This window comes from Pelodiscus sinensis, chromosome 6, assembly GCF_049634645.1.
Source record: "Pelodiscus sinensis isolate JC-2024 chromosome 6, ASM4963464v1, whole genome shotgun sequence".
NCBI lineage: Eukaryota > Metazoa > Chordata > Testudines > Trionychidae > Pelodiscus > Pelodiscus sinensis.
This window is the reverse complement of record NC_134716.1, coordinates 71631244-71647293: the sequence shown is the minus strand read 5'-3', so window position 1 is coordinate 71647293 and position 16050 is coordinate 71631244. Positions and strand designations below refer to the sequence as shown.

At 39.8% G+C, this 16050-nt stretch overlaps 1 protein-coding gene across 5 annotated transcripts in view; it reads right to left on the bottom strand.

Moving 5' to 3' along the window:
• The window catches only part of MCTP1 (multiple C2 and transmembrane domain containing 1), a 390864-nt gene that overhangs the window by 200902 nt on the left and 173912 nt on the right, over window positions 1-16050 (bottom strand). For 4 of the 5 annotated variants that reach the window (XM_075932146.1, XM_075932144.1, XM_075932147.1 and 1 more), the window contains exon 6: window positions 9023-9061. The exons of the other annotated variant lie outside the window; for it this stretch is intronic. In XM_075932146.1, coding sequence (XP_075788261.1) covers window positions 9023-9061 — 39 coding nt within the window. The remainder of the gene's footprint in view (window positions 1-9022; window positions 9062-16050) is intronic. 5 annotated transcript variants of the gene reach the window in all.

The window sequence follows — 16050 nt, the reverse complement described above, 5'->3', positions numbered from 1 at the left end:
TATTAACCCCTTCAAAGAACTCTAATAGATTAGTAAGACAGGATTTCCCTTTACAGAAACCATGTTGACTTTTGTCCAACAAATTATGTTCTTCTACATGCTTCACAATTTTATTCTTTACTATTGTTTCTATTAATTTGCCCGGTACTGAAGTTAGACTTACTGGTCTGTAATTGCCAGAATCGCCTCTAGAGACCTTTTAAAATATTGGTGTCATGTTGGCTACCTTCCAGTCATTAGGTACGGAAGCCGATTTAAAGGATAGGTTACAAACCACAGATAATAGTTCAGCAATTTCCCATTTGAGTTCTTTTAGAACCCTTGGATGAATGCCATCTGGTCCCGGAGATTTAACAACATTAAGTTTCTCTATTTGTTCCAAAACCTCCTCTAATGACATTTCAATCCAGGACAGTTCCTCAGATTCATCACCCACAAAGGACGGTGCAGATTCGGGAATCTCCCCAACGTCCTCAGCCGTGAAGACTGAAGCAAGGAAATCATTTAGTTTCTCCGCAATGGCTTTATCGTCCTTGATTGATCCTTTTATAGCTCGATCATCTAGGGGACCCACAGGTTTTTTAAGCAGGCTTCCTGCTTCTAATGTACTTAAAAAACATTTTGTTATTTCTTTTTGAGTTTTTGGCTAGCTGTTCCTCAAAATCTTTTTTTGCTTTTCTTATTACATTTTTACACTTGATTTGACAATGTTTATGTTCCTTTCTATTTATCTCACTAGGATTGGACTTCCACTTCTTAAAAGATACCTTTTTGTCCTTCACTGCTTCTTTTACATGGCGGTTAAGCCACGGTGACACTGTTTTAGGTCTCTTGCTATGTTTTTTAATTTGGGGTATACATTTAAGTTGGGCTTCTATTATGGTATCTTTAAAAAGTTTCCATGCAGCTTTCAGGGATTTGGCTCTAGACACTGTGCCTTTTAATTTCTGTTTAACTAACCTCCTCATTTTTGCGTAATTCCCCTTTTTGAAATTAAATGCCAGGGTGCTGAACTGCTGATGTGTTCTTCCCACCACAGGAATGTTGAATGTTATTATATTATGGTCACTATTCCCAAGCGGTCCTGTAACGGTTATTTCCTGGACCTGATCCTGCGCTCCACTCAGGACTAAATCGAGAATTGCCTCTCCCCTTGTGGGTTCCTGCACCAGCTGCTCCAAGAAGCAGTCATTTAAGCCATTGAGAAATTTTATCTCTGCTTCTCTTCCTGAGGTGACATGTATCCAGTCAATAAGGGGGTAATTAAAACCCCCCATTATTATAGAGTTCTCTATTTTGGTAGCCTCTCTCATCTCCCTCAGCATTTCAATGTCAGTATCGCTGTCCTGGTCAGGTGGTCGGTAATATATCCCTACTGCTAATTTCTTATTATTGGAGCATGGAATTTCTATCCATAGCGATTCTATGGAACGTTTTGATTCATTTAATATTTCATTTGATTCTACATTGTCTTTCACATACAGTGCCACTCCGCCAGCCACCCGGCCTGCTCTATCCTTTCTATATATTTTATATCCCGGTATGATTGTGTCCCACAGATTTTCCTCATTCCACCAGGTTTCAGTGATGCCTATTATGTCAATCTCCTCATTTAATACAAGATACTCTAGTTCACCCATCTTATTAGTCAGACTCCTAGCATTTGTGTAGAAGCACTTTAAAAATTTGCCACTGCTTATTTGTCTACGCTTTCCTGATGCATTGCATTCCTTAGAATGTGGTTGTTTGTCTGCTCTGGCCCATGGTTTGTCCTCTCCCCTCCTCTCTTTCTGACTACAGCTTAGAGAATCTCCATCAATGGATTCTCCTCTAAGAGAAGTCTCCCTCCAATTTACATGCATCTCTGCACCAATCAGCTTTCCCCCATCTCTTAGTTTAAAAACTGCTCTACGGCCTTTTTAATGTTTAGTGCCAGCAGTCTGGTTCCACCCTGGTTTAGGTGGAGCCCATCCTTCCTGTATAGGCTCTCCCTCTCCCAAAAGTGTCCCCAGTTCCTAATAAATCTAAACCCCTCTTCTCTACACCATCGTCTCATCCACGCATTGAGACTCTGAAGCTCTGCCTGCCTACCTGGCCCTGCGCGTGGAACTGGAAACATTTCCGAGAATGCCACCATAGAGGTCCTGGATTTCAGTCTCTTTCCTAGCAGCCTAAATTTAGCCTCCAGGACATCTCTCCTACCCTTCCCTATGTCATTGATACCAACATGTACCATGACCACCAGCTCCTCCCCAGCACTACACATCTAGATGCCTCGAGAGATCCGCAACCTTCGCACTCTATCACAGTGCGTCAGAACTCAATGCAAGATAAAATTAAGTGCATAATTTAATGTTGTAAATGAAAATGGAAATAAATGTTTTCAAACAACGTTCTTAAACATTCATTCTTCTTTTGGCAATAAATTTCATAACTATTTTACCACAATTTGTACCTCTGGTGACCCAAAAGGAATTCCAAACACACTGTAGGATGCCAAAAGTATTTTATGGGGACCTGTTAATTCAACTAAAAAGTTGTTAAATTGAGAATATGTCTACCTGAAGGAATAGATTTGTCTTGTTCATTATACCAGCTTTATATCCCATCCTACTATCAAAGGTAGAAATTTTAAATTTAGAATTTTAAACTAAGTTGAAGGAGCACTAAGAGAGCTCAAAACCACTTTTCCTTAATAGTTGAAGGTGGAGAAAGGAACAGGGTTTTTTGTCATTTTTAAAACCTTTAAAGTTTTCTACTTTGAACTGCATATTGGAACTAAAAATTATACTGACTACACACCTAACTAAGAGCAAAGACCTTATTATAAAAGACAATTTCTTACCTTCACATTTTCTCCTACCTTTTAACAGGATGCCATGACATGACAGAGAAGAGCTGATAATTGTTAAATAACTACTTTTTCCCCATTATGTTTGACTAAAGGTGCAAGATAATCTGTTACTGAACCTTTCCCTCAACTAAGGCACTTAGAGGGTTTTATTAATGTGTGATAATGTGTCATTAATGTATCAAATTTAAAAACACCCTCCAGATTTAAGACCCTATCCTGCTCCAATTCATGTCAATGAGAATTCTGCTGTTGATTTCAATGGGAACAGGATCCAGGCCACTATTGAGCTGAAAATAAATTTTCTGTCTAAATGAAAAATATTCTTTCCAAAACTTTATTTTGGAAAGCTTTTGCTATAAGGTATTGTCTTGAATTAAAATTCCTCTGTCAAATTGACGATAAGTTTTACATTAAAAAAAATGTATCAGCAGCTGGATTAATTTCTTGGCATGCAAACTGTGCTTAAGTGCACTTAGCATGTTAATTAGACACTCATGATAGTGCAAAGTGCAAGTGGCAGTTATAAAATAAAGCTATTTTATATAAAGGCATAATTCGGTCACTGATCATGGCATGCACTGGTTGGTTTTCCACCAAAACTACTGCTGAAAAGTCTATATTCAGATGACAGAACTTCCATGTAATCTCTTGGGAAAACTACCTGGTTCAGCAATCATTACACTGGAAGATGTTTTTCAATTTAACTAGTGTTTTTTTATGTTTTGGACGCCCCCTCTCTCTTTCCGCGAATGGCACTCGGGAACGCACACTGTAACTATTTACTGAAAAAACAACAACACTGGTTTCCAGTCCGTGTCCTCATTACCCTATCAGTGTCCACGCCCTAATCTCTGCCATGCCCTTAAGAAATTTTACTCCCCAAAAATAGTTTTCCCGCTTCCTCCCTTCAACCTCTCACACTTCTGATTCTTCCACCTGTGGTTACAAACCAGACTGTTGAATTTTTCCTGGTCAGAGGTAAAACCTCAAAAGCAAATTGCACTTGCATTATCCTTTAAGGGCTCGTAAACAGGCTAGTTGATTATCCTGACCCCATCTCGTATAGATACAAGCAACTTCAGCTAACCCTGTAATCATATAGCAAACACCACCATATCAAACAAATGGATGGCACATATGTTAATTAAATATTACTGGCATTCTTGTTCTTCATGACAGAGGACAGTATCATTCATATATATATATATATATATATATATATAGTAGTCCAATGTCTGAGAGTCTGTAACGCTGAAATGCTGGCTGTTCCCTTTGGGTGGCGCTGTTGCCTGAAATGGGAAGCCCATGCTGCATGGGGAGCGTGGGGCCCAAACAGCTGCTTGCTCCCCCGCTGTGGGCTGGCTGAGCAGTGCAGGAGTCAGTCAAGCGCCATGGCGGGAGGCAAAGAGTGGTAGGGCGGTGACATACATGCCCAGGGGGCAGGGCCTGGACAAGCATGCATCCCTGACGGAGACAGAGGAGAGCAGAGAGAGAGCGAGAAGAGAAAGAGACAGAGAGAGGCAGAAGGCAGAGGAGAGCTGAGAGGGGGGGGGAGGCAATAGGAGGAGGGAGGAGAGAGAGAGATGGAGTGAAAGACTCAGGAGAGAAGACCGACATGGAGGACAGTCCTGAAAATCCCGTCTTATGACAGGCTAATTGACTAGTGATATATATATAGTAGCCCAATGTCCATGAGTCTGTAACGCTGAAATGCTGGCTGTTCCCTCTGGGCGGCATGTCCTGCATGGGGAGTGCAGGGCCTAACTGGCCATTTGCTCCCCTGCAGCAGCCCGGCTGAGCAGCGCAGAAGTCAGCCGAGCACCACAGCAGGAGGTGAAGGGCTGTCGGGTGGTAATGTGCAGCTTGACAGCAGCTCCAGGCCCCACCCCCTGGCCATGAACGTCACCCCCCTTCGCCTCCCACCATGGCATTCGGCTGACTTCTGTGCCGCTCAGCCAGACCACTGCGCGGGAGCAAGTGGCGCAAGCGACTGTTTGGGCTCTGCACTCCTCATGCAGCACAGGCAGTGCGGAGCCCAAAAAACGGCCATTTGGGCTCCATGGTGCCCAGAGTGAGAGGCAGGAGGAGAAGAGAAAGAGAGAGACAGAGAGAGGCAGGAGGCAGAGGAGAGCTGCGGGGGGGGGGGGGAGAAGGTAGTAGGAGGAGCAGGAAAGAGAGCGAGAGAGAGATGGAGCAAGAGACCGGAGGCTCAGGAGAGAAGACCAACGTGGAGAAGACCCCTGAAAATCCCGTCTTATGACGGGCTAATTGGCTAATCATAAATATAATAACCCAATGTCTGTGAGTCTGTAACGTTGAAATGCTGGCTGATCCCTCTGGGCGGCACTGTTGCCTGAAAAGTTGGCTGTTTCCTGTGGGCAGCCCATGCTGCATGGGGAGTATGGGACCCAAACAACCGCTTGCACCTTTTGCTCCCCCACTGCGGCCCAGCTGAACAGCACAGAAGTCAGCTAAGCACCACAGCAGGAGGTGAACGGGGGCGAGGCAGTGACATGCGGCATGACAGCACCCCCTGGCCCTGCCCCCGGCCATGAACGTCACTGCCCCCCTTTGCCTTCCGCTGTGGCAGGCTGCCTCATGGGAGCAAGTGGTGCAAGCAACTGTGTGGGCTCCGCGCTCCCCATGCAGCACGGGAAGTGCGGAGCCCAAAGGGCCATTTGGGCTTATCAATTCCATTAGGATCCCAATTCCAATTCCAAAATGGGATTATCAATTCCTTTAGGATCAATAATACAGATGATGTATTTTAACCCTTTCTAGATAACACTGCACTTAATAGATGTTATAAAGGCAAACAATTGTCTTTAGTATATTTTATTCAGTGATAGCCTGCGAACATTTTAATAAGGGGCCTGGACATCATCTTTCCTTTGGATAGCACTAAAGTGATTGTACTACACAAAGGAGGGGAGAGGGACTCGTTTTCCAGTACATTTTGGGTAAACAACCAATTCAAGTTGATCTTTGTTCATGAAAGCTCCAATTATATTAATAGTTTGTTCTACAGTATTATGTGCTGGAAACAAGTTGGGTGTCACAGTATAGACACACTGCTGACTCAAATACAAATTACTACAATTAATTATGAACAGATATTTTTAAAATTCATGCCCCACAATCTGTAAAGCCAGATTCCCTTATTATAATGGAACTGTAAAGACCGTGGAGGATTAGAAAGATACGTAATACATTAAATACACCTACAAGTTATTGGTAATATGATTTTATTAGAGAACCTATCACAATCACAGGGTTTGATTTCTCAAGCTCCTATGTCCAAAATAAGCACTGTGTCCCACTGAAGAGGAAGTGAAGCAAGAGATCTCCATCCTACACAATATGAAGTACCTATTTCCAGACATTCCTTAAATCTGTCAATGATAATTTATTTAATACTGACCCATCCAGCTCCTCAAAACACTGCATTTTTAAAAAAGAAATTCTATATTTGTGAAGAAAACATCTTTAGTACAGATCTTTTTTATTAAAAATGGAGCTGTTTGAAGTTGCTCCAGTGTTTAGAATTGTAAAAGCAGTACTGAGAAGATGGATTAAATTGGTATAATACAAGGGAAATAGCTTATGATGCACAATAAATGCAGCATCACATGGACATGCAATTTATCACCTGGACTATCTTTATTATAGATGTGGTAGAAATGTGTGTATGTATATTAATTCCAGTGAACTAGATAAATTATTACAATATTTTTATTAATACATTTTGTATGTACCAAACCTTTTATATACCTGTCAGTGAGAGCTGCAACTGTTAAATGAATTGTTGTTAAATAACTAATATGAAAGCAAATATAAAAAAGTCAGCTATTTTGGATATTTCATAACTATGGTATCAAGCATTTTGGATTATGAAGGCTGCCAACTGCCCACCATCAGATATAGAATAAGAAATTGCTTTTCAAATTAGAGAAGTCCCACTTTTAAATGAAGTTACTACAACATCAGAAGTTAAAAATTCTTTTTCAGGAATACTAAACCAATGAGTTTCACCAATCAACAATACATCATTAGCACTTCAGTAGAACATCAATCTGATTTCCCTGTGTATTATGGAAATTACTGGAAAATACTTCAATTAGCATCTTCCATCTAAGGAGCTCAACAATTTGTAAAAATATTAATTATTGTTCATCACACTATTGTAAGACCAATCATTCTACAGAAGGGGGAGGTGGTAAGATAAGTGCACTGCTTATTCTTACACAGAAGTTTGAGAGAGCCAGTAACAGAATTCAGGAACTCTCAAACTCACACTTTGCAATCAATGTTGGTCTTGGAGATGTTGTCCTACTTTTTAAAAGTTACATCAGTAAAAAGGGATACAACTCAAAATACACACTATGGGCACGTCTAGACTATGTTTTACTTTCGAAAGAAGATATGCAAATTTGGCAGGAATTTGAATATCTTCTTCCGATCACTTTTTCGAAAAAGATTCTCAAAAAAGCAAACAGTCTAGAAGTGGTTCTTTAAAGAAAACCATTTTTCAAAAGAACCTTCTTCCTCAAAAATTGAGGTTTACAGGTTCTTTTGAAGTGTTTTTTTTTTAAAAGAAGAACCGGGTCTAGACCGCTTGCTTTTTCGAGAAAACTTTCGAAAATGTGATATGATATGCAAATTCCTGCCAAATTTGCATATCTTTTGAAAGTAAAACAGTCTAGATGTGCCCTAAATGTTTAATCAGAAAGCATAATTTAAGCAGCATCAGTGCCTTAAAAAGCACCAGTAACGTCTAAAATGGGTACTAACATCACAAATATACACAGAAAATACGTACAGCTCAAGTCTCTTTTGGTGTTGGTCATCTTAGTAACCAAATATTACAAACAACCATAACTGTTTACACAACAGTGAAGGGTATTATCAAAAAGACCAGCATCTGAACTGGCTTGGAGACAGGCCTATTCAGCTACCATTTTGTTACTCCCTGAACTGGTCCCTCAAAATAATGGTTGAGGCACGTTCATAGAATAGTAGAACTGGAGAGGTCATCAAGTCCAGTCCTTTGCACTTACAGCAGGACCAAGCACTATCTATCTAGATCATCCCTGACAGATGCCTATCTAACTTGCTCTTAAATATCTCCAGTGATGGAGATTTCACAACCTCTCTAGGCAGTTTATTCTAGTATGTAACCATCCTGTTAGGAAAGCTTTTCCCAATGATCAACCTAAACCTCCCTTGCTGCAATTTAATCCCATTGCTTCTTGTCCTATCATCAGAGGCCTAGGAGAACAATTTTTCTCCCTCCTCCTTGTAGCACCCTTTTAGATACTTGAAAACTGCTATCATATCTCCTCTCAGTTTTCTCTTTTCTAAACTAAACAAGCCCAGTCCTTTCAGTCTTCCCTAATAGGTCATGTTGTCTAGGCCTCTAATACTTTTTGCTACTCTTCTCCAGACCTTCTCTAATTTTTCAACATCTTTCTTGAAATGTGGTGCCCAAGACTGGACGCAACACTCCAACTGAGGCCTAATCAGTGCAGAGTAGAAGGGAAGAATTACTTCTCACTCCTCTAAATGCATCCCAGAATCATGTTTGCTTTTTTTGCAGCAATGTCACACCGTTGACTCATTTAGCTTACGGCCCACTCTGACCCCTAGATCCTTTTCTGCAATACTCCTTGCTAGACATTATTGCAGTGGTGTACAGTAGGAAAACTGGACTATTGTTGCTTGTCTTGTGTATCTGTCCTGTGGTTAGAGGATTTAATTACTTAGAACTATGATGCTAGAAATATTTAAAAGCATAATTTCAATGCCAGTTAATCAAATTTGAAAAAAAAAAAAAACGAAAACTTATTTTTAGGCTCTGTTGTATGCAAAAGAAAAAATTACCAACTATGATAGGTTATCAATATTAAGGAAAACATCGCCATGGTAGTCAGTTGCATAAATAACTGGAAATGTTCAGATGAATTTGAGACAAGTTAAAACATGGTAAACAATACTCTTAAAAAGGAGTATTACACTTATTGAAAAGTTTTACTCTGTGTCCCCAAAATTATACAAAAATATAACTTCATAAAGAATAAACCCTTTGCCATGGTTGGCAATGCTAAGACAAATGTAGTATGCAATATTTTTTCCAAAAAATAATGCTGAAGACCACATGCTAAGAATTACCTTACTGGATCTTTTCCAACTCTTCCTCATTAGCATGGTCTGTAAATGAAATAAAGCATTTTTATTACCTTTTTACTCTGACACACGTAGAAAAAAGGAGACCAACTATCTTCCAATGAGACAATCCACATTAACCACGGCTATTAGAGTGACAACACACATTTTCCAATGACAACTACACAACACTGAAATCAAAGCAACTAGACAAACCACTCATGCAAGCCCTTCACAGATGGATTCGACTCTAATATTTCTGGAAACATTAGGGTAATGAACATGAATGTCTAAAATTAAAAAAAATAGGGAAATGGATAAAGCAATAAAAACATTATTTTGAAAGAAATAGCTATTTTGACTGATCACTTGACTAATAAAGCTTTGAATTTTAGAACACTAGCTCCAATACTTCAGAGTACTTTACTTCCATTGCACAGCAGATACAGTCAAAGATGGATATCCCTGGCATTTAATATCACCTTGCTAGTAAATAGTGGTGTTGGAATGTGGTCAGGGAGAAGATGCGTGACTGGGGCTCCCAAGTATCTAGTTGATCCTTGGCCACCAGTGACAGATGGCATAAGGTAGAGCAGTCTTTAGTTTGACAGTCTTAGCTCCAGGCTAGTGCCTGCTAATCCTCAGATCAAGCAAACAGACTATGCAAAGTTGTTCTCTGTCTATCTCCAGTCATGTACCAAGCACTCCTTGGCTGTTCAAGAGACTTTGGCCAATGCCTTTTTTCTGGGCATTTATTTTCTGCTAAGGTATTAGAAGAGGGTAAAATATGGCCTGCAATCTGGATCTGGCCCATAAAGCCACCAGATCCAGCCCAGCAGGGAGCCTCTGGCAGATTCCATGTCTGCTCCCCCATACTCCTGTAGAACAATCCCATTGGCCAGTTTCCAGCCAATGGGAGCTGCCTGTTGTCAACAGGGAGCTTGCATAGCACCCTCCCCCATCCCCTTAGGTTTGTAGCTATCCAAATGTCACATGGCCCCAACAGCAAGCGTGGGGGCAGGACAAGCAAGGTGTTTGCCTGAGAAGGCAGTTGGCCAGAAGTCAAACAATTAAGTCTCCTAGGCAGTACCCGCCTCTGGCACCCCAACCCTCTGTCCCCCACCCCGCATAACCCAAACCTTCTGTCTCCCCTCCTACATCCTTTAGGGATGTCAATGCGTAGTCAACTATACAATTAACCAGTAAGCCTAGGCTTATTGGTTAATATTGTTGACTACACGCATTCCCCACCCTGCATTGCCTCTGTATAAGAGGCAGCAAACGGGGGTGGTGGGGGGGAAGCAGGCTTAAAAGCTGGTTCCCCCCAGCACTGGCTCTGCAGTGCTGCCTCCTCCCTGCCCCCCAACTCCTGCCTCTATCAGGGCAGGGGAGGCTGCCATGAACCAGCCTCTGTCCACAGGCACCTGGGCCTGCCATGTACAGAGGCTAGTCCCTGGCAGCAATCCTTGTCTGCAGGGGATCCTAGCCACCCCTAGGCTTATTGGTTCATCTTATAGTCAACTACACATTGACATCCCTAATGGGTGCAGGGGGAGGGGGAAAGGAGGAGGGAAGGGACAGAAGGTTTGGGTTATGTGGGGTGGGGGCAGAAGGCTGGGATGACAGAGGCTGGATCTGGCCAGGAGCTCACCTGCTTGACCCAGGCTTGGGCCAGGCTCACCTTGCCGGCTTAGCCTAGGCTTGCCATGGACAGAGGCTCGGATCCCCTGTGGACATGGGCTGCTGCCAGAACAGTCTGTCCGCGGCAGGCCCTGCACCCCAACCCTCTGCCCCATGGTCACAGCCACCTCCTTCACCCACATGCTCTCCCAGACATCTTCTGTACTGCAGTCCCTTACTGCAAGCTCCCTTCCATCCCAGACCCCATACCTCCTCCACTAATATCATGGAAGAGGGTAGCTCTTGACCACTTCCCAAATTCTTGGAGTGGCTCCCATCAAAAAGTATTTCCCAGCCCTGCATTGGACCATTGTCTAAATTCAGTTGCTGTGCAATGAAATATTGGTCACTTTCCACCTTTTTTATAGTTAAATTTTATCTAGAGCACTGAGAAGTAATGTATTTTATAAGTTGTCAAACATCTAGCCAGGATGTCATGTACTAAAACTACCAAAATATTAAAGGTTTCAAATAACCTTTTTTATTGTTGGCACACTACACTTTCTGGCATTCATCTTACAAAATTATTATATTTGTTCTCACTCATTTTTAAACTAAGAGGCTCACATGACTTTACCTGAATAATCTTCCAAAATCAGCATTCCCAGAATCATAACTGTAATTTGAGGGTAGAACTAACATGGACACAAGTTCATAATCACTGAACAAGATAGAGCCTATTAGTCAGGATGGAAAGAGCAATTCAGTTGACCTCCAACTATCACATCAAGTACTTAAATTACAGAGCAATTAAATTGCATTGTTAAAAACATTAAGGTTAATGTTATTTTGGCAATATAAATGTTCATGTAGTGTGATCAAATAAAATGGTATTAAGTTCCATTGAAACACTTTGTCACTTGGAAAAAACGGAGCAAACCGTGTACTATGCTTCGTTTTAGTTGCTTTATTTTTCAGGTAGTCTGAAAGATATAAAAACACGAAATTTCACCTATCAGGAAACAAAAATACTGCATGGAAGAAAAAAATATGGAGGGGTAGAAAAATGAATGTTACTGATAATTTTGAAATAAATCATGTGATTTTTCCATACCAAATATAAAACCTTATTTAACTGGAAAATAGGAAGAAAAATGGTTAAACAATGTGTATTTATTTAAGCTGCCAAAGATAATTTAAACCTTAATGGGCTAAATTCCATCCTCTATAAATAACATTCAAATCTCAGCAAGTACTCTTCATCGATAGTTGTCAGAAGGCTTTACCATGTTGGGTAACTCCTTACCCTCATTTTTTACAATGGGAAAACTGAGGCATAGAGAAGTTAAGTAACTTGGCTAAGCTCACACTCTGAGGTGACTTCAGAGGCAAGACTTCAACTCAGATTTCCTGAGGTCTATTCACGGTACCACACTGCCACTCACTGACTACAATGTGTTTTGGATCAGGTCCTAAAAGAGGAGAACATGGCCCCAAATATAAATCAGAATCTAATAATATTTCATCTGAAAATTTTTGCCTTCTAGCTACAAAAATGTTTGGGCTTATCAATCTTAATTGACTATTGCAGCACAAGTTTAAAGTTGCAGCAATAATTTGATCAACTTTCCTTAATAGTCAATAAAATAAACACATAGCACAGGAAATGGGTTCATTTGAAAATATTCCATGACCTGGATGAATTCCCCTCTTTCATTCTCTTTTTCTGTGATATTATTAACCTGTAGACAGATACATAAACATCACAGAGGCAAAAATAATAGATTCAAGGGAACACACAAATCAATAGCATTTTAACAACGGGTTTATGAAACAAACTAAAATTATGCCTCTTCATTTTGGATAACATTGTATTTGCATTCGTCAGCAGTGAACAACATTGATACATGAGGATTTATTTTTTCTTTTTAAACTAATGTTGGCCAAACAGCTTATAGGTCTATGAAATATAAGGGAACATGCAGCTTATATGAACTTACTAAGTAAGTCACTTAGTGAGTTCTCCAGTGATGAAATCTGTGCATTGAATTCTACTAAAGAAAGAGCTAGAAAGATCTCATGCGTGCACAATAGCACAAATGACCATGATACTGGACACAAGTTTACAAGAGGTACACCAACATATTTTTAAAGTCAGTATTTATGCAGTTGCAAATCACTCATATGGCATGCTTTATATTACACCTTACAAAACAAAAGTTGATCATAAACAAATGCAGAGAGTTAAAAAACAAGCTTTATTGACATATGACTCAGATCATTTTAAAGCTAATTTTAGGCCTCATTGTCTTCTAACTAGTTTTTGATATGTATCAATTAATAGTGTAAAAATCTCATAATTCATATAATACTGCCTAATTTTTTATAATTAGAAATGACATTTTTCTACTGCTCATATTTTATATTTTTCAACTCATCTTATAATTGCATTGATTAACTGAACTGCCAGTCCACTCAGTGACAAATGATTCAAACTGCGTGATCATGTAGGCAAAAGGACACCATGCAGCATATACACAATATTTTTTATTTAGAATTATTGAAAGAATGCTGCTCCAACACACACGTATTTAGAATCCATTTCTGGTATGCAACTCAAGAAAAACGTTATAGTTAAAACTGCCCTAAAAAACTACACAGCTACCTTTTTCATTCCTGATATTTTAATACAAATAGGCTGGATTAGTTCATATTTTCCACAGATTTGTAAAATAAATGTCAAATTTTGGGGAAAGGACACATTTTATTAAACCTATCTTCAAAATTAGCATGCATGTGACATCTTAATTTACAAAAATTCTGTGTAATTGGAGGGTGTTCTATTCATAGATCTAAGTATGCATCTGCTTCTAAAATGTACATAAGAATTCAAGCATTAAGAAAGAAAATTTTTGATGACCTTAGACTTCAGCATTAGCTTACAGCGAGCTAAGGGTGCATGAGCATTACACTTTGTCTGCTGTTTTATTTTCAGTTACCTGGCTTGATTCAGCATCCAAAACCTCAATTGTAAGAACCATCTGTGAAATATTTATGTGTATTTCCCAAGACAATCCTACAATAATGCATTATGAATGTGCTTAAGCCAATACTGTACTGAATCTCCTTTCCCCTAAAAAAGTAGACTATTTAGCATAACTTTATACAAATTATACCAGCTCACTTTTCTCAGCACCTAATATGCATTAACAGACATTGGAGAGTGACATTTTTATGAGTGCACGCTTGACACATGAGCTGCAGAGATAAAGAAAAATCCTCCTACCAGTAAGTATTCTGGATCTTGACCTCATAAGAGCTTCTATAAGGCAGATAAACCAGAGAGAAGAGGAGAGCAACACTGGGTGTGACTCACCTCTCTTTTGGGTATCTCTAAACTACAAAGTCTGACCACCCTAAAAAATCTAACACTAATGTTGAATCACTATTGTTTGATGTTTTCAGTGTTCCACATTTGGTATCACTCATCTCTTGGCACAGATGAACATGCAACACGCCTAAAAATATCTTCATCATGTGAAGGACTAACTCTAAATCTCCAATATTACCATCTTCTCTTACAATACAGAACCAGGCCACCACAACATTTGACAAATAAGGTAAAAGGATGTGGTTCCCTCCAATACTCAGTACTCAGTACCATCACTCTTGATAGACCATCAGAAGTTAATATTTGATGCATTTGTGATGCAAGTTGCAAAACCTGATTGATCCTTTTCTCCCTATTGAGAAGGATTTTGGTGTATCATAGAAGCTAAGTATTGAACTGTAGTGTGTCGAAAGAAAGTAAAGCTTCAAATAATATTATTTATCAATTCATAATTACTGGAAATGTTTGTTCATTCAGGAGGACTGGAGAGAGGCATGATTACCTGGACTAATCTGCCAAATAGCGGTATAAAAGTTACAAAGCACCTAGTGCACTATCCTCCAGGTCAGTAGCATAGGAACACCTACCAAGGGACCTTATTACACGCTAAAACATAGTACTTTTAACTCCAGTATTTATAACTGTTGAAACCATGTTTGGAGATGCTCCAAAGATTTCAGTCGTATCCCAAACTACACTTGAATTAATCAATATGCTGTACCAATACAGATGGCAAAATATTAATTACTCAAACACTTCAGATTATCCACTCTTATTTACCCTGGGAGCATGTGTGTTATTCGAATAATTATTTTATAAGGACCACATCTTGCCAATGAAGTTGCAAAGGAGTAACTAAGGGAAACGTTCTGCCTTATCTCTAACAATTAACTATTTTTTGAATCTCATCTACATTAAATTCCATTACAACTACTCTCACTATTACAAGATCTTTTAAAATAACACCCTAAAATGATGGTTTAATTGAAATTATAAACCTTTTTAAAAATCCCTATATTCAAATAAAATGAGTCAATGTGGAAACCGAACACAAGATGTGTTATATCATCAGTCTTTAAATATGCATAACTTGGCATACTGTTTTTTATTAAAAATTTCCATAATCAAATTACAAAGTACAATAATGAAGGTCTCAACAAATAATAAATCAGTTTGAATGGAAGAATAAAATTGCTCCTCTTGCTAAAAATAAGATACAAAAAGTAAATGGAACTGAAGAACTAATACAACAGCATCTCTTTTACTGCTGCTACCATTATAATTCATGGAATCTAGAAGAGGCTGCCATCCAGACAACTATGCATGCCTGTCCCATCTCTCATTCAATATTTATCCCATCAGATGAAGATTCTACTGAGGAGCAGAAATGGAGATGACATGCTGTTATGAGATAATTGTCAGCATATTTAGATTTCACTGTGTAAAAAATTATTCTTCTTTCTGAATAGCGAATAGCACAATGTGTCTGTGTTTGAATATAGGTGTTTAAAAAAAATCTGTAGGATGTTACTTTCTAAAACAGATGTTTTCCTTACAAAAAAAGCACTATTTTGACTGCTAAGCCAGTATTTCACTCCAGTAAGAGCCAGCTGCAAGAGGTGGTCCAGTGCATTCCCAGCTAGGCTCCTCTGCAGGCTGCTGCACTAGACAGCAGGCAGATGAAAGGGGTTGGCAGGGGGCATGCCCCACAACAGTCTGGATTGCCCCAACCTTAAGTTCCCAGGGCGTGGGGAGTCATTCCTACCGATATTTCCTATTGCTTGCTGTTTTCCTTCTGTCATTGTCTGGGAGCAAGAGGAAAGCACACACTCTCCCGGCATTCCTCTTCATCCTGGCTGGTGTGGGGAGGGGGCAGACAAGTGAGCGACCCATACTGTGTGCTGTGTTCTCATTCTCTGACAGTAACGGGAAAGGGAAGAGAAAGCAACAAGCAGCAGCAGGAGGAACTGCACTCCCTCTACTCACAGGAACTTCCTGTCCAGAGCTCCCCCACACACCTTCA